Below are 19,974 nucleotides of genomic sequence, written 5' to 3' on the forward strand. Positions count from 1 at the left end.
GTATACTAAATTATTAATTTATTTTGAGAAAATTTTAACCTTTATTATATTTTAAACTTAGTAGATTATTTATTCTGACCAAAATAGGGATTATTTATTCTGACCAAAATAGGGATTGTCTGTGTGCATGACAGGATGACTTTTGAATTTTGATTTTGACTAGTTTTAACAAATTTTTTTTTTAATCTTCTTTTTTGGGTTTTGAGTTTTGACGCGTGATAAATTCTCTTGTTTAAACTTTAAAGTCTCTCTTGTTTTTCATGCAAGTATATTATTTTAAATTTTAGTTAAAAAAAAAAACAGAAAAAAAGAAAAGTATAGAAGATTGCAAAGTAGGAAAGAATCTTGACCCGTACCAAACAGCAAAAAGAAGAACAACTAAAAGCTTGACTTCATCCCCAGAATCACTCTCTCCATCACAACTCAACTCAACCCATAATTTATTTATTTTTTTAGTTATTACAACAAATAAATTAGTTTCTTTCTTCCTTGGACTCTTCTAAATTCCTTCAAACAAATCTCTTAGACAGTCTTCAATTCAATTCAACCAATCAAATACCGTTTTTCTTTCTCTCTCTAAATGCCTGCGTCCTTCTCCATTGCCTCCTTCCCCGTCCTCGATTGTCGGTGAGTTCCCCCCCAAAACGTTGCCGTTTTTACCCAATTAAGAAAGAAACCCTAATTTTCTCAATCCATGTCCTCGATTTTTTTATTTTTATTTTGTCAATGGGTCAAAAGAATGAACTGTTTTGACGATTTGTTGTAGGTGGTAGTTGGAAAAGGGAAGAGAGTATGGCAATGGAGGAGGAAGAGCCGAGCCAGCTGAAGAGAGCGTTGATTGATTCCTCTGCTGGAGCTATTTCTGGTGCTATATCAAGAACAGTTACCTCTCCCCTTGATGTTATTAAGATTAGGTTCCAGGTCAACTCTTTTTCTTATCATGATCATTTTTTTTTGTCATATTCATACTTGTGTTTTATGCTGCATTTACAAAAGTAATCATAAGAAGATTATTGCTAATTTTGTATGATATATAGAGGGGTATGAAATAGTGGATAGAGTAATTAATAAGCAAGGGGAAGTACAAAAACCGGTACATTGAGAATTCAAACACTATTAAAACTTGCTTCTTCTAGGTTCTAGAACTATTGAGTATTGAAGATGGTGTCTCATATACAGTTTGGTAAGAGCTGCTGAAACTTCACTAAATAGAGACAGAATGGAACTTGGGGACAAACATTAGCCTGGCAATTTTTTTATATAGTTATTTTTTAAAAAAAATATTTTAGGGAGATGTATACTGCTTGGCAAAGACTCATGTCACTGTCAAAATTTTGCTGGAAACCAGTTTTTGATTTTGTAACTAATGAATAGCATATGGCAGAGAATCAATTTCCAGGGTGTGCCATTATATCATTTATGTCACAATGGGCTTTGTTTTGGTAATCTGTTCCACTTTTACTTTGATGTGATGCGGCTCACCTAAAGTTTAACTGGTTGGAATTTGGAAAGAGTATGGCTAAATGACTATGTAGTTCTTGTTGCAATCATGGGGGTGATATATACAATCTGGTGTGAAATGTATGGAGTATAATTTGCTTTGTTGTTGCTTGATTATAGATGTGTGGTTGGAAATTGAAAATATGGCTTCATGTCGTTATTTTCCTTTCAACATACCCTCAGCAAACAAAAAATGGTCTATTGACCATTTAGAGAATTATATTCATTCATGGCCATCAAAACATTTCCAATTACTTAGTTAATGTACCATGGATTTCTCAGTGGTTGCCATTATTGTTCTTAAAAAATCATGTGACGTTAGGATAATTGCGTTAACATGGGGTTTGGCATGTTTCAGTGTGATTTGTGTCTATGCACTATGTAATGTTTTTAACTTTTATGAGATATAGGATTCTGGAGAGTCATGGCTATTCATTATCTCCTGCTCCGTTATCATATCAAGTATTGAGCTGAAGAATGCTTTTCCCATTTATTTTCAGGTTCAACTCGAGCCCACATCTTCATGGGCTTTACTACGCAAGGAAATTTCTGCACCATCAAAATATACTGGCATGCTTCAAGCAAGCAAAGATATCTTTAGAGAAGAAGGCATACGGGTAAAATAACTAAGCTTTTATAATTATGGTTAAATTGCCTACTGCTCTTTCACTGTTAATTCTGGTGCTGCATTTGTAGTCCCCTTGAACTGTTACCAAATAGTTGTTGGTGAAATTATTTTATGTGATAGCGCTTGCTTGCATCGAGAGGAAGAGCTTTACTGTAACAAGGTTGCTGCCTTGTGGCCTATAAGTCATGGGTTGGAGTAATAGAATAGTTTGTCCATTAGTGGGGGTTAAGAATACACACTTATATTCTCCCCATATCACATTAGGTAGGAACCTTAAGCACTAGGCTACCCTTTCCCGATAATGCTTATTCTTAAAGTAGTTTCCTAGAAGTTTTTTGCCAACCATTTTTCGATGGAAAAAATGTGTAATTGTGTATTATCATTTTTTGTGTGCGACATGTTACAGGGTTTTTGGCGGGGCAATGTACCAGCTTTGCTCATGGTTATGCCATATACATCCATACAGTTCACAGTTTTGCACAAGTTAAAATCTTTTGCCTCTGGTTCTTCCAAATCAGGTATTCAGTTTTGTTTTCAACTGTTATTTCTTAGCCCAACATATTAGCCTGATGAGCAGTGTGAACCTATCTCCTAGATTTCTCACATTATTATCGATAATTTTTGAAAATGTAGGTCCGCATATTTTACCATAATGTCAAACTTCATTTGCTGAATTATTTTTGCAAGCAAGTCACTTTAGGGTAGGATGCTTTCTGTAGCATAAACTATATATATGCAGACCAAAACCTGCGTCCCTGTGCAGTTTATAAATAATTATCATAAATTTCCTGTTGTAGGTGTATGTTGCTCATTGCTTGCTTTCTGTTTCTGCAGAGAATCACATTAATTTGAGCCCTTATCTATCCTATGTGAGTGGGGCATTAGCTGGGTGTACAGCTACTGTAGGATCATATCCTTTTGATCTCCTTCGAACCATATTAGCTTCTCAAGGTGAACCGAAGGTATCAACATTATTAAATGAGGATTTGAAATAAATTAATGTAATGTAATTTTGTGTTTCACCCTGCAGAGGTCAGAAAAACAGAAGAATTGAAAAGACTGAGCTCCTGGTCTTTGACAATAGAATTTTTAACCTTTTGAATGCATATAATGAGGTTATTCGTGATTTGAGTTAATAACTATGCTATGCTAATGTTTTCCCATCATCTAGGTTTATCCAAACATGAGGTCAGCATTCGTTGACATTGTTAAGACTCGTGGTTTCTCTGGCTTGTATGCCGGACTGTCACCAACGCTAGTTGAGATTATACCTTATGCAGGCCTACAATTTGGTACTTACGATACGTTTAAACGTTGGGCTATGGTAAAATTTCAGTCCTTTTTCTATTTGTTTTCTATTGACATGATTGTTCCCTGCATGCATTAAATGCCGCCGATCATGTTGAAAGTTGAAAACAGAGTAACTTAGTTTCATTTTTTTGGTTCTCTAATATTCAGCATTTTTGTCATTCTAGTATGTGTGTCTCTTCAGTGCTGTAATATTACAATCTTGGTTTAAGTGAAATGAATCTGTAAGATCTAGAATTATATGAAATGCATTGATAAGCTATTTGGAATCCTATGATGAGTTTATGCAGACATGAGGTTTACAGTTTTATGTCTCACTTTCCTAATGTCTACCTTCCACATGTTAGCACATTCCAGATATCTAGACATTTGATTCCGTCAGTTTTACATATGGAGGCCATTATAGAGCAATGCATCTAGGCATACCTTGTGTCAGGTGTATTTCAGCTTGTTTTATAACAATTGTATGGAAATAGTAGAATAAGGTATATGTTAAAATGGGACTGTACAAATTTGGTTTATATAGTTGTAAAATTGAATTCCTTGACATGCAGCCAATAAATGTTTTGCTTTATAAGTATTCCTTATAGTGAGAGATTCTTTGATATCTCCTCATTTGTAATTGTCATATTATGTGAAAATTGTAGGCATGGAACCACACTCAATACTCAAATGCTATTGGAGAAGATAGCCTATCTAGCTTTCAACTTTTCCTGTGTGGGTTGGCTGCTGGTACATGCGCTAAGCTTGTTTGTCATCCACTTGATGTAGTCAAGAAAAGATTTCAGGTAGATTTTAGAATCTGACACACCCTCTTTCTTTCAGGGTAATTATGAATCTATTTTATTATTTCTTCCCTTCCCCTTTAGAACTAGATCCTGAGCTCATACGTACCCATAGAACGCATGCTGAATAAATGGCTTCTCATGCCCTATCGTTATGGACGTCCATCGAGTATGTAGTTATGGATCTTCATGCTTTCTTTCCTCCAGATTGAAGGTCTGCAAAGGCATCCAAGATATGGAGCTCGTGTGGAACACCGTGCGTACAGAAACATGTTTGACGCCATGAAACGGATATCACAGGCAGAAGGTTGGGCTGGTCTGTATAAGGGGATCATCCCATCAACTGTTAAAGCTGCACCAGCTGGTGCTGTAACATTTGTAGCATATGAATTGACATCAGATTGGCTCGAGTCAATTTTGACTTGATTTTTTAACACTTAAATTGAGGGGAGAAATTTTTTGTGATTTTGTTTTCTGGGGTCTCATTCTTTTGTACTCAAATAATTCCCCTTTTAATATACAAGAAGCAGGTATATGCTAATATATTTTAACTATTGATCATGTTGATAATTGAGATTTAGAGATGTACAAATAACTTCAAACCTGACTAAACATTCGTATTGTTGGCAAAAAAAAGTTTTATTTTTGGTGGGTGGGGAGGATCCTTAGGGCAGTGTTTGGTTTTTGTAATTCTTGAGACAAAGATATAGACATTAAAGATATAGACACAAATTATATGTATTGTGTTTGGTAAAATATTGAAGTATTGAACAAGACACAATAAAATTAAAAAAAGTCCATATTATCCCTATAATAAATTTTGTTTTAAAACAAAAAAATTAACCACCATTGCTGCCACTACTATCCATCATCTCCACCACTAGATTTATCATCACACATAGTTCATCACAAATCAGCCAGCAAAAATTTCACAAGAATCAACAAAAATATTTACTTTTCAAAAGAAAAAAGAAAAACGAAAGGAGAGGAGAAGGTGACTGAGGAGCAGATCTGTAAAAGGAGAAGAACCGAGGTAGAGAGAAAGGCGGCAATGGCAGACTCAAAGAGGAAGAGGGAGAGGCGGTCCTGGGTGCTGCGAAGGGGGGAGAGGCGACAATCGCAGATATGGACAAAGGAAGAGACGTAGCAGCGGCGGCAGATCTGGATGAAGGAGGAGATGCAGTGGCAGCAACGGTGGCAGAAAGAGTAATGATTGAGCGAGAGGTTAGTGGCGGAGGAAAGATGGAGGAGGGAGGACGGAGGATGGTGTAAAAAATTGTGTCCAATTGATTGTATATGTGTCTCAACATTTTGGAGAAACATTAAATACATGTATTTTATGTGCATTTGTATACTGATGTGTCCATAAAATATGTGTTTCAACTTTCAACAAAGTCTCAGCTTACTCCATTAACCTTACAGATAGTGGCTTGAATAAAAGAATTGTTGTGGTACATTGGAAAATGAACAGATCAATTCCAAGTGCAAGCACTTATATTAGTACAATCCAACTACAAAAGTCAATAACTACTCACAGCCTTGCCTTCATGCAAGAGGATGATCTGCCGTAATTGCACACTTGCAGGAACTGGCCTCTCCCCATAACTGCCAGAATCTAGCTTCGTATTCCACAATCTCGGCATGGCCCTATGTACGTTTCAACCACAAAGGCCTGCAGCAGTATTGTCAAAAGTAACCCTTGGATGACCATCTTAAGCCAAGAACAATAACAGCACATCATATCCAAATAATTATCATAGTGGCATCAATAAATCCTCACACAAAAACCAGAATTACAAGCATTATCTATGCAGCAACCACATTTGCAAATGCAAGTTAAGACTGGCAAGCTTCACAGACAAAACAATAGCTACTAAAAAGACTAAAAAATGTAATGCCATTGTAATTATGGAAATAGGTTGAGTCCAAAATCACTGCTTCCAAAGTCTCTACCCACTAACATTTTCCGTTTTCTAATCCAGCAAAATACATAAAAGAGAGAATTTATCAGCATCAAGTGGTTCTCGTTCGAGGGGTGGCTTCAGCTTCAACAATGAAGATGATGAGGTCTGAGGTGTTTGGATTCTACCAGATGCTAGACGAAATGCGACTTTATATATTTTAAATGTTTAAAAAGTTTAAATATTGCTGTAAATATTGAATTTGGCATATTATACAATATACATAAATGCTTTTTTAAAATAAATTAGTATTCTAAATATTAAAAAAATTACCAGATCTTTTAACAAGTTTCAGGAAGAGACTCAGACCATGTAACTGATTTGCAAGCCTAACCTACTAAGGCTGGGTTTGGTAAAGCTTCTCATTTTACATTTGGTAAATTAAAAAATTTTTGTGCTTGCGACTTTTAAAAGTTAGGGGTGACAAAGGATTCGATGGTCCCAGAACGTTTGGACCATTAAATGGTCCCATAACAAAATATGTTTTTTTAAGTTTTTTAATAACTGCTAAATAGTTCTTATTTAATTTTAATTATAAATTAGTTCTTTATATATTATTTAATTATAAAATCTATTTTTTATTTTATAAATTATTTTTTTATCATTCATCTATCATGTTTATTGAGAATAAAAAACTAAAACAATAATAAATTAGATATTCCATTAATCGTAATAAATATTTTACAATCTTAATCGATTATAATTTTATCATTGATCCAATTACATACGTATTGAGTTGGAAAAATTGTTTTTGTTAAAAATTCAATCCATTGGATGCACAAACCAATCGATTGAAATTAGGCTTCCCAAACTTCAATCAATTGAAATTGATACACAATGGATTGAATTTTGCAAGGCATGTGAGATTTTTCTTATTCAATCGATCATATTACCCAATCGATTGAAATCATCAAAGTAATTTGGGTTTAATTAATTCAATTGATTGGTTTTGTTAGCCCTCAGTAAATTATTATTTTCGAAAACCCCATTTTTAACTTTAATTCCGCAAATACGAGTTTTTTTTATACAAAGCAAGTTCGCCGCACTATAATTTTTATAGAATTTGCCTAATCCCGACGAACTTCACTTCAAATTCTAAAAAAACTGGCTAACTCAAGTTCTTAAACTTCACAATAGACAATGACAACCATTATCACAATCGAGTGAAATTCACCGGGTTAGACAAACTCTATAAAAATTATAGAGTTCGGGAGGTCAGACAAAATCTATACAAAAATATAGAGTGCGGCTAACTCGCCACCCTAAATAAAAAAAATCGTATTTGAAAAATTAAAGTTGAAAAATGGAATTTTGGAAAATGGTATTTGTTTAAATGATAAGTAAAAATAATTTTAGTGTTATAGGAAGTGTATTGGAATTTCTTTCATTGATAAATTTTGAAGATGTCAGGTATATTTACGGACATTGAGATGGATGAATAATACTATGAAGACGATGACATTAACCAACAAGAAGAGCTAATATGTGACCAAGATATGATGAATAAATAATATGAATCTAAACAAGATTTTGGAGATGAATTTATTGAGGGAATAACAGAACCAATCGGTTGAATTAACTAAACCAGATTGCTTTGATGATTTTAATCTATTGGTAATATGACCAATCGATTGAATAAGAAAAACCCCGCATGCCTTGCAAAATTCAATCGATTAAATTTTAAAAAACCAACATTTTAGTTGCGAAACAATCAATTGAGTTATGGAAACCTGAAATTCAATCCATTGTTTTGATAATCCAATCGATTGATTTTCACCGTCCTGAACGTGACGAATCAAATATAAATTTTTAATCGATTGGAATGGCCAAAAAGTTTATTACGATCAATGGAAGATCTAATTCGTTATTGTTTTTTATTTTGATTGTTAATAAACATAATAGATGAATGATAAAATAATAATTTATAAAATAAAAAATATTTTTTATAATTAAATAAAATATATGGGGTTAATTTATAATTAAAATTAGAAAATGACTATTTAGCCGTTGTTAAAAAAACTTAAAAAACATGTTTTGTTATGGACCATTTAATAGTCCAAACGTTCTGGGACCATCGAATCCAGTGCCTACTTTTAAAAGCACCTAAGAGGAACTTTTCAAAATTGGCTTGTGCTTATCAAAATTAAAAAAAAAAATCTAATATAATAAATATTCAAAATTACTATTATTAATTATTAACACCAGATTTCATTTATTTTTCCACACATATTTCCCGCTATTATATTGCCATTGAAATACTCATATATTTCTAATTTCTCAACCTAACCTTCGCAAATTCTAACACAATCTTCATATATTTTTTTATTTTTCAACCTAATCTTCACAATTTCAACACAAATACATTTCTATCATGTATTAGGTATGAACTTCTATCTATTTATATTATTTTTTGTGTGTTTTTTGTATTTTTAGTAGATGTTTGTTTTTCTCTGTTCTTTAAAACGTGAAGAAGGAGACCTGGTTTATGGAAACCAATTATAAAATTTTCGTACACTAACTTCATGAACATTAGTCAAAATTATAATAACAACATATATATACATATGTAAATATAGATATATAATTTTACTTGAGATGTGTCCCATTTTCTGTGATTTGTAAAAGTGAGTCGATATATATAGATGGGTAATAGACGTATCAGTACTAACATTAGATTACATTCAAATTTTATTATTGACTAATGATAACTCTATTTATATTAATATAGAGAGTAAATCAAATAAATATTTAAATTATTAGTCTTTAAAATTTAAAAAAATAAATTATTCTTCGTTATAAACATGTTATTATAATTTTTTTAAGTTTTAAAAATTGTTTTAATATTCTTATGCACTAATAGCTCTTAGGTTTCATAGAATTTGATTGACCAATAATTTTAATAAAAAAAAAGTTTAGTTCATTATGCCTATTCCATTCTCCTAGAATTTAGTTAGTACCTAACATGTTAAAATTTTAAGTTCAGTCATGGAGATTCTTTGTTATAAATATGTTTATTATAATTTTTTTACTTTTTAAAAGCTATTTTACCAAACACACTATTGTAGTGCTTGTGCTTATTAAAAGTTATTTTTAACGTGATTTTACCAAACGCAAGTGCTGCCGCTTTTAAAAAAATGTCTTTTAAAAGACATTTCTCATAAGCTACTTTTGAAAAGTAAAAATTTTACACCAAGTCTAAGAGTGAGACACGGTCTAACTTTTCTCGACTTTTCGGTTTTCACCCATTGAGAAAAGAGAAGGATGCTATAAATAAAACCTGTTATTTGAAAATATTGGAAATGACTTTTTGAAACCGATAATCAATAATTTTTAATTTCTCCTTATTTTTTTAATCAAGATCATAAATCAATTTTTTTATTTTTAAATAAATAGACTTTTATTTTTATTTTTATATTTTTAATACATGTCTCCGGAACATTAGTTATCATTTTTTTAATACATTGCAAGGGTTGACAATTTAGTTTTTAATAATTAAAAGCAATGAATTCAGTTTTTGGTTTTGCACTTTTGACATTTGAGTATTTGACAATCAAATCAGTTCTTAAGGCAGCATATTCTAAAACTTATGTAACTAAATTTGACTATATTTTTGTGACTAACTTGGGGTTTTATTAGCATTCATCGGAAAGCTTTGTTAAATTAAATGTCAAAGCGAGTAAAGAGAGTGACATTGCTGTCTAACCATCACATTGAACTATTGTATCCAACGATTTCAAGGATTCACATCCAAGGAACATGCTCATGTAGATGGTTTCTGAGACAGATTACCCATCATGTATAGTACAGAAAGCTTAACTTATGACGCAAATTAAAATAATCAGGAGAATGCAAAAAAGCAAGTTGGAATCAAAGTATCAAACTCATTCTATGATGATAGTAACTTATGCTCTATGTTATTCACATGATCATGCTGTAAATAAGAACATAACTTCTCTTTGCATATTGAAAAGAATTTTACTGAACACCTCTAGAGAGTGAAAAAATAAAAGAAATAAAACGGAGAAAGCAAGCTAAGTTTCTTCAATATATATAAAATCTAGTGAGGGAACTTCAAAACTGAAAAGAAGAAAGATCTTGATCTGTAGTTAATATCTTATCTGCAACTAAACATAAAAAAACAACTGATGGATGAACAACTATCCCATCAATCAAACTTTGCTCTCACTTGGTCATTGAAGAGAACCTTGAAATTTCCAACTCCACAATCATTAAGAGAACCTTTGATATCTTCACCTATCTCGTTAGCACAATGAGCTAACCTGCACCTAAAATTGAGATTTAAGAAGAACTAAGCACTAAAGATCCTTGCACGGACAAAACACTAAACACACATATTGCCCAGAATGGCAGCAACAACATAATGGTAGTGTCATCTAGGTTACAAACAAATATTTGGATACTAAAGAATCTGTAAAAAACTTATAATGCATCAGTCATTTCTAAAGCATCAGCTAGTTGATAGTTGATATACATGACAAGTGCACGGGGAATTGAAGAATGCAACAATCAGTCGTAATTTACGGAGTGACATATCTAAGTTACATACTAGGCAGTTATCATAAACATCTTTTTTTTCTCATGGTATATCTTAAGTAGTTGAGACATATCTTCTGTAAAACTTTCCACAAATCTTTTAAGGAACATGTCTTCCGGAATAAAAAACGGCAGACACAAATTGTCACTCTTGTTTCTCAAACCTTTTGCAAGTAAATACTGGAGAACAAAAGCCCTCGGAATGATCCTTCTCTCCAAATTATATCCAAAAAGCCATGGAATCTTGGCAAGAGCCAAAGGGTCCCAACCTAACTGATTGACCCAAAGTTTCATCACCTCATTAATCTTATCCTTAGATGATAGCATACATAAAGGGTTCCTCCTGAATGCTTCGGACATTGTTTCTTTAGACCAACCCCAGCTCTTCAAGACATTGACTTTTGCATCCCACAGTGATTTCGGTACAGTCTTTTTGGCTTGCAAAGCTATGGCGAACTTAACCGTTGAAGGATCAATCCCTAATTCCTTTATTTCATCCACCTGCTTCCTCAAGTCAGCAGACAAGAGCACTAAAACTCTGGTCCGCAACAAATAACCGATAGCGGAGTCAGAGACTCCTGCATCAGCCAACAACTTGACATTTTTCACCAAGCGAGCCTCCATAAACAAACCAGGGATAGAAGCAATGCAACGGAGCGTTTTCTCATCGGATTGAAAGAAGGTTTTCAGCATTGCATAAGTAGGGATTATGTTGTTCTTGAGGCTCAAATGCAAGAATCTAGGGTTCCTAGTGGATAGCAGAACAATGTCATCGGTGGAAGCACCTTTGGAGGCCAGAAAATGAAACTTTGGCAGGATCGTTTGTGGATTGGATGAAAGTATCCTAGGTAGCTTGGCAACAATGGCAGCGATTTGGGAATGAGAGAATCCATGGGTCTTGAAGAATGCGATGACTAAGTCTGCCTTGTGTGGGGTCTTGAAACTATGCCGTTTTGAGGTGTTTAGAGCGGATTGTGGGGTGAAGCCAAGGTTATCGATGAGGTATGAAACCGTCAAAGAGTGTGATTGTGAAGTGCAGAACATGTGTGGTGGTGTTCTTCGGAATAGGACTTTTAGGTTTAGATAGATAAGGGGTTTGTAACGGTGGGAGTTAAACATATTGGTTGATGAATGACGAGTGATAAAATAAAACAACAAACAAAAAGGATAGAATTATAGAAGCATAAAAGAATTTTTATGAGATTGAAGGAAGAAGCCACTTACTTGAGCAAGAAGAGAAGGGAAGGCAGGCAGTTTAGAGAGTAGAAAGCGAGACTTTGGCGACGGCGTGAAAGCAGAGAGGGTTCCACCGGCTGTGGCGAGAACCGAGGGGAGAAGAGGGCGAGAGGAAGTGGGTATTTTGGGAAAAGGAAAAAACATGGGGAAGATTTTGATGGAATAAGGTTTAGGCGTAGTTCGACTAACTAACTTAATTAAGTTCTTTTTGATAAAATAATTTAAATAATAAATAATTCTGTTAAAAGTAACTTATAAATAAGTTATTTTGTGTTTGGATTTTTAACTCTAAAAGTGCTTATTTTAAAGAAATGTAATGAAAAGTAGAAGTATTATCAGAGAAATCATTTTTTTTAACTTCTCTCTAAACTCTAAAATAGCTTCTTAGAAAGTTGCAATTTGGTTTTGAAAATTGCACCCGACATTAATACTACTACTTTTTATAAGTCAAAAGTTAAAAATTAAATAAAATATTTAATTAAATCTAACCAAATTGTTATAAAGGATTTTAAATTTGTACGTGCTCTTTTTTATATATATTGCTGCTCTATCTTCTTTTTTACTCCTGTTGCTGCTGCTTCTTTTTCTTCTTTTCTTTTTTTCTCATTTTTCTCTTTCATTATCATCGCTGCCGTCATCACCACTTTCTCCTCTTCCTCCTCCTTTTTTCATTTGAATTTCTTCTCCTCCTTTTTCTCCATCTTCATCATCATTGTCATTATCATCATTGTTATTTTATCGTTATTGTCATCATCGTCGTTTTCTTCTTATACGTATAACAATTCAAATTTTGAATGCACTGAAATTACTTAATGATGATAACACACAAATAAACTCAGTTTTTTTTTTGGTGACTAAACAAGGAAAGAAACAAAGCAAAAACTATTCTAAATCCGAGCGGATGATTCGTTGGAGATCAACACCAGGCTCAGACCAAATAACATGATTAGAGTTACTCTTGGCACCATATTTAGCCATCCAATCCGCAGCTCTATTTGCTTCTCGGGACACCCATTCAACGTGAACAAGCCAAGGACGAGATAAAAGCTCCTGAATCTTGTGAACCAAATCTGTTACTTCAGATGGATACTCACTTGTAAGCTCATGCATGATGGGCAGAATGTCAAGGCAATCTATTTCACATATAATATCCCTCAAACCGCAATCCCAAGCTAAAACCAGCCCCCTCCAAGCAGCAAATAATTCACATCTGATTATAGACCAAGGGGGAATGCTTCCAGAGCAGCCCGAGATCCAATCTCCCTTAGAATCTCTAATAATACACCCAAATCCCGCTAAATTTGAATCCATATACAAGCTTGTATCACAATTAACTTTAAAACTATTGCCTACCGGTGGTTCCCAACACAGGCAATTTCGGAGAGACCTAAAGGCATTGCTTCGATTCCTGTAAACCTGTAAGTCTTTGGCGGTAATTTTGGCCAAGGCAACAACCTTATGGTCTGTCCAAGGGTTGTCAGTGTTGAATATGTCATTGCACCTATGTCTCCATCCCCACCAAAGCCCTGCACCAAAGGACGCCTCATTGTTAGCCAAGGCCTTCCGAAACCACTCTTCAAGAGCAGTACCAGCCGTCGAGTCCAGGATACTAGGATCCAACATATACCAGATTCTTTTAAGGGTTTAATCACATCACAGTCCCATTTGAATAAATTTTATCTTTTTTATTTTTTTTTTTTTTTGGAAAATGTCCATAGTTCCTGTCGAAGGGAATTGGAAACAAAATAAGGTAGATTCCTAGATTTAGTTACACACTTTCTGCTTTTTAGTTATCTTACAACATGTCTTTAGGTGGAAAAACAAGACAAAAGTTCGGGTCATTTAATGTCTATATAAACCGAAACAGCCTTGCTCATATCTCACTCAATTTGCTAAACACTTGTTGTCTTTTGGTACCTCACATACAAAGCATATGCATTTTGTATGAAGCAGGAGTAGCACATAGGATTTTGGTGATGCTAGCTGTAAAAGTAACAATCTAAAAGACAATGGGAAGGATCAAATGATTTTGGTTGGTATTGCATTTCTGGTTCGAGCAGTGGTTTATTGAGCGTCTCGGTTTGTATCAGATATGCTGGTGACTAAGTATAACTTAATTTGTCTTCATTATCAACAAGGTTGCAAAGCTTACCAAAAGGAGTCCACTCATCATACCAAACTGATTTGTGGACATCTCCAATATTCCAATGAAGCCCTTTCTTGAGATGCTCATAGGCACTAACAATGTTCTTCCAGGTAGCCGATGAAGAATTTCTACTGTTTCTGTTCATACCAGATTGATTCCTAAGATATTTATGCTTCAGAACCTGCACCCATAACTTCTCACTATTATTTAGACAATCCCATACCAACTTTCCCAGAAGCGCCATGTTAGCACAGGAAGTATCCCTAATACCCAATCCTCCTGCCTTTTTAGGAGTTATGGCGACCTCCCACCTGACCAGAGGCAGCCCTTTTCCAGTCGCTTGGCCTTTCCACAAGAATTGTCTCATCAAGGAATCAATTTTTTTACATGCATACTTCGGGAGAAGAGAAATTTGCATTTCATAAACTGGGATAGAGGCCATAACCGATTTAACAAGACAAAGCCTCCCTGCCTTATTCAGTAGGCGTCCTTTCCAACTGGAGAGCTTTCTCAAAATCTTTTCAATAATCTCCTGAGCCGTCTTCCTGGAAGCTCTGGCATGACCGATGTTAATTCCCAGGTATTTACCCAAATCATTGCAGAACCGGATGTTAGAGACCCCTGAGAGAACCTCTTTTCTCCTCTCCGACACCCTCTTGGAACACTGGGCCTTTGACTTATGAAGATTTACCTTTAAACCTGACGCTCTAGAAAACAAGTCCAAACAATGCATGACCTCTATTACTTGAGCTTTTGATGCCTTACAGAAAAGCAAAAGATCATCTGCAAACATCAAATGAGAGAGTCGTGGTCCATTCCTAGAAACCGCAACTGGGTTCCACAAACCTTGGGAAACTCTATGAGAGATAAAGCAGGCAAGCATTTCTATACAGAGTATAAATAGATAAGGAGACATAGGATCTCCTTGCCTCAACCCTCTCTTCGGATTGAAATTTTGGAGCCTGTTCCCATTCCACAAAACTGCCAACGAAGAGGAAGTCACACAATTCAATATAAGATCAATGGTAGCCTTTGGAAACCCAAACCGGACCAAAGTAGCTTCCAGAAAACGCCAGTCTACCCTGTCATAAGCTTTTTCCAAATCAATCTTGAATGCCATGGTCCCTTTTCAAGACTTGGTGTTCCTCATGAAGTGCATAATCTCTTGAGCAATGATAATATTCTCTGTGGTTCCTCTTCCTGGAATGAACCCTCCTTACAAAGGACCAATGATCTCCGACAGGAAAGGTCTGAACCTGTTAACTAGAACCTTTGTGACAATTTTATAAATTACATTACATAAGCTAATAGGCCGAAACTCCCGTAAGGAAAAGGGAACTTCTACTTTAGGAATTAGAACAATGAGAGTATCAAAAATAGCCGCATTCAATGAGAGAGCTCTCCGTGGCCCAAGACCCATCCTCCAAAAATAACCCATGAATTTTGTTCCTCTTTCTCCTGATAACTGTCTGCAGATGAAAAAATTTTGTATTTCTGTTTCCACATCTCACCCATTGTTCTCTAGATTTTTGATACCACAACAACTCTTCTTGAAGAAGGACAGCATTCAGTTCCTGATGCAAAATTTGCTCTTTGATCCTAAGCTGTTGATCCTCCCGATTTTCCAGAGTAATCTGAACGTCATTCAAAAGCCTCTCCAACTCCCTTTTCTTAACAAAAATATTGCCAAAAACCTTTTTATTGAAGCTAGTTGCATCTTTTTGAACCTCCAACAAACATTTGACTACATCCGGAGCTCCTCTATTCCAAGCTGTATCAACAACATTCCTAAAAACAGGATGAGTCATCCACGCAGCCTGGAATCTGAACGGACGATGGCCCTTGGTAGCCCTCTTTGCCATCTTGCACCTAGTGAATAATGGGCAATGATCAGAGTGAAGGCGCGCCAGCACCTCAGTATAAGCCTCCGGAAACATTAGTCGCCAATCCTGGTTGATGACTGCTCTATCAAGCTTCTTGGCCACCTGCACCCCACCTTTCACCTTCCTGTACCAAGTGAATCTTCTCCCAATAGCCCCCATATCAAACAGCCCACAATCCTCCAATGTTTCCGTAAATTGTTCTGCTCTGGCAAGTCTAAATTGCCCCCCTCTAACTTCACTCTGCAACAAAACATCATTAAAGTCCCCTAACACAATCCAAGGTCCGTGGATCATATTAACAATCCTTGTCAAGTCACCCCACAGTTCTTTACGCCGATGTATATGCGGATTAGCATACACCGCACTGCAGTAACTAGATGTATTGCCCATAGTGATTTCAAAACTGATACATTGATCAACTACATCCAATACTCTCATAGAAATATTTGAATTAGAACATAGAACCCAGATACCCCCACTATGACCATTAGCCTCAACAATACCAACACCCTGGTAACCTAGATTATTCCAAAAAGATTTCATCCTCTCGAAAGCAATATGGGTTTCAAACAGAATGAAAAAAGTAGGATGAAATTTATTCGCTAACTCCTTACTATGAACCCGGGCTAATTTATTAGAGGCACCTCTAATATTCCAAAATAGAAAGCTTAAATCTAAATAATCCATAAAACAATTTGTATTGTAAAAAGGACCAACCTCAGCTGAAGTCCCTAACGAGATGATGAAGATCCACCATCATATCCCCCTGAGCCTTGCTTGTCCTTGTCCGGTTGTTGCCCGGTTTGTCTGTGTCCCTCCACTGACAACCCTTCCAATTTGCCGATTTGCTGCTTGCTGGTGTCGCCAAGGCAGTCCGGAGTCGACGGCGAATTCTGCAAAGAAGAAGGGCGCAACCTCTTGTGTCCGTTTTTGATAATGGCGGCACCGCAACGGAGACAGATTTGCCCTTCACCCCTTGCTGTTTGGAAGATGCCATACGTGCCTTAGATCCGCTAACCGACCTGGTCTTCACCCCTGATTCGGCTCCTCTCATACGTAGCCCAAAGTCACGGTTCTGGTCCAATTTCTGATTTGAGCGCACCGACATTTTATCTTTAGATGTTTGTTGGGCTTTGTTTGATTGACTCAATTTTTCTCTCCTTTTACCGCTGACTTTGGTCCAGCCAGCCTCATTTTCCAAATGTTAGGACCCCACTTCCTTCCCATGCAACGTATCATCTAATTCCTCCCCAATTTCTGCAACTATCACTGACTCTTTAGGATTGCATCCAAATTCAAAAATTTTCTCTTTTGAAGCTTCCTGTGGCTGCACCACCCGGGCCGCCGTCTCGGTCACTGATGTTTCCTTTCGATCCACCCTTTCCGAATCTATTGGGGTCATTCTGCAGTCAGTTGTTGGATGCCCGAAATAATTGCACTTGTCACAAATAAGGTGTAAGCATTCATACTCCACCTTATATTCAAACTCATCGACAATCACACTCCGGACCACCGGCAAATCAAGATTAATTTGCACGCAAGCCCGAGCAAATTTTCCCCTTTCCACCAACTTAGTAGCCAGATCCACCTTGACTGGTCTTCCCACAGCAGAAGCGATTCTCATCATGGCTTTATCCTGATAGTACCATATGCTCAAACCAGAGATTCGAATCCAAACCATAGTCTCCTCGAAAGTGTCCTCATAAGGTTTAAAATCCGGTGTCCATGGCTTGACCGCAATATAGTGACCGAAGATCATCCATGACCCCCCTAGTAAAACCTTCTCTCGATCGTTCATGCGATCAAATTTAACGAGGAAGTACCCAAAACCCACATCCAAGATTTCATTTCCACCGGTGATCCTCCAGACCCCTTTCAATTTATGAAACATGGCCGTGTAACTAAGGTTTTTTCCAAGAACCTTAATCACAATTGTTTCCTTGTATGGTTCAGAAAGGATGTTCCTAGCCTCTTCGGAGAAGCAAACTCTTGGAGGCATAGGATCTCCTTGTTTTCCAGTGACCACTGTCATTGAATCCTCATCTAGAGCTTCAGCCCGATTTATCCCTGTGGCTACCGTAGAACCAATAACCTTGTCACGGAACGAAATCTTGGAAGTCACCCTGGAACTAAGGTCGCCCTTACTCAGTTTAAAACAAGCTCAAACCAAGTGCACCTTATTTAAATCGATAATGTACCGAAATTAAATTCAGAATACACCGAAATTATTTAATGATAACTCAAAACTCTTCCTCCTCATTCTTCTTCATTATCATCATTATCTTCTTCTTCTTTTTTTCTTTTCTTGTTCATATTCTCCTTCTTATTTTACCTTCTTATGATTCTTTTTGTTTTATTCTCTTAATAAGAATAAAAAAAAAAGAAAAAAAAAGAAGAAACACATCATGCTGCAAAATCAGTAGAAAGAGGAGAAACCTACATTTATTTAACTAAATAAGATTGCAATATAGTATAAACATGTTCATTCAAGTCTAATATGAGAAACAATGCTCCTAAAAGAAGAAATAAGAGCAACAGAAAAAAGAAAGAAAGAAAGAAAGAAAAATAAAAAGAAGAAAAAATATAGCATTAAAGAAGACATTTTGTACTTTTGTAGCAAAATTTCGGTGTCAAAATTAAAAAATTTATGTGTTATATAGTTAAAAAATTTCGGTGTTACTTTTCTGATAAATTCTGCATAATTCAAAACCCTTTATCTTCCTTCTCATATTCTACTACTTCTTTTTTTCATCTTTTTCGTTCTCATCTTCTTTTTCTTATCTTATTTTTTCATAATTCTTTTTATTTCACTCTTTTAAGAGAAATAAAACTAAAAAAAATAAACAAAAAAATAAATAACTGCAATATTACATAAGAAAAGGAGAAGAAGAAACAAAAATAATATCAACAACAGCACCAATAAAAAAAGGAGGAGGAGGTGCACGAAGAAATACAACGAAAAAAAGAACAACTTAATTTCACGCGCATATTATGTGAGTAAATTTTGTTGAATTTGTGCCAACTTAGTTAAATTTAGTTGCCAAACAAGTTTAAATGTGTAGCAAAATTTCACAGTTTTTATAATATGAATGATATTTTTATATCTTTTATCTTTCATTAATAATTTCAAACGCCAAAGAAAAAGTTATAAAAAAATCTGCTATACATATAAGTATTTTCTTCTCAATTTGTCCATATTTTTTTTCTTAATCATGGCACCAATTTTTTTTTAATATATCTTCTTTTTGTTTTCTTTTTTCTAATATATTCTTTTTTTTTTATGTTTTGTTATTGATACAACATTTTTTTTGTATTTTTTTATATTTTACTTTAAAAATGAAAGATTTTATCTAAACAAATTTATTTCAAAATTATATAATATACTCCTAAATCTTAAACAACAAACTCTTTTGCAATATGGTATGGATATTAATTCAAATTATATGTTTATCGTGATAAAATTTTATATTTTATATAATAAATTTCTCATTTCTATTGTATTTCTGTATTTAATATAAAAAATTTCAGTCTTCTTTTGTATTATGTTTTTCTTTTTTATTCTTCTTCTTCATAAATTTTTTAAAATATACAAATAAATAAACAAACAAAGAAGATAATAAGAACAAAGAATAAAAATGTATAAAAAGAAGAACACAATATCAACAATAATAATAATGATGATAATGATAATACTGATGATGAAAGAAGAGAAAGAAGGAGGAAAAAAATTAAAAAAAAAAAGAAAGAAAAAGGAGAAAAAAAATGAACGGATTGAAAAAAATACATAATTTAATTAGATTTGATTATGTAAAAAATTTGATTGCCTAAAATTATTGAAAAAAAATGCACAAAGTGGTGTATATAACATTTCTCAAATTCAAAATCAAATTAACTTAAAATGATCTTCAAATTTTTTGCAGATAAATCAAATTAATTTTTTTTATTTGCTAAATTTGTTTGTAAAGAAATAGAT

The 19,974-nt window shown here is 34.6% G+C and overlaps 2 protein-coding genes and 1 long non-coding RNA gene across 6 annotated transcripts; 1 reads left to right on the forward strand and 2 right to left on the reverse strand.

The window, feature by feature from the left end:
- LOC107639064 (mitochondrial thiamine pyrophosphate carrier) lies at positions 284–4,775 on the forward strand. 4 transcript variants are annotated; one of them, XM_016342479.2, is made up of 8 exons: positions 284–627; positions 767–921; positions 2,001–2,117; positions 2,535–2,646; positions 2,963–3,090; positions 3,300–3,452; positions 4,084–4,262; positions 4,429–4,628. In XM_016342479.2, the coding sequence occupies exons 2-7, from the start codon at positions 793–795 to the stop codon at positions 4,240–4,242; spliced, it is 798 nt and encodes a 265-aa protein (XP_016197965.1). In that variant the 5' UTR covers positions 284–627; positions 767–792; the 3' UTR covers positions 4,243–4,262; positions 4,429–4,628. The 4 variants fall into 4 exon arrangements, with proteins under 4 accessions (XP_016197965.1, XP_016197966.1, XP_020976581.1 ...); XM_016342480.2 differs by having other exon boundaries at positions 4,084–4,224; positions 4,306–4,555; XM_021120922.1 differs by having other exon boundaries at positions 287–627; positions 767–914; positions 4,084–4,224; positions 4,429–4,775.
- On the reverse strand, positions 10,073–12,130 carry LOC110270963. Its single transcript, XR_002360805.1, has 2 exons — positions 11,961–12,130; positions 10,073–10,468 (listed from the first exon to the last, which is right to left on the reverse strand). It is a non-coding gene; the product is annotated as an uncharacterized LOC110270963 (long non-coding RNA).
- LOC107636187 lies at positions 17,206–18,033 on the reverse strand. Its single transcript, XM_016339711.1, has one exon. The coding sequence runs from the start codon at positions 18,031–18,033 to the stop codon at positions 17,206–17,208; it is 828 nt and encodes a 275-aa protein (XP_016195197.1).

The sequence above is a fragment of the Arachis ipaensis genome, chromosome B04 (genome assembly GCF_000816755.2).
Source record: "Arachis ipaensis cultivar K30076 chromosome B04, Araip1.1, whole genome shotgun sequence".
In the NCBI taxonomy this organism is placed as follows: Eukaryota; Viridiplantae; Streptophyta; class Magnoliopsida; order Fabales; family Fabaceae; genus Arachis; species Arachis ipaensis.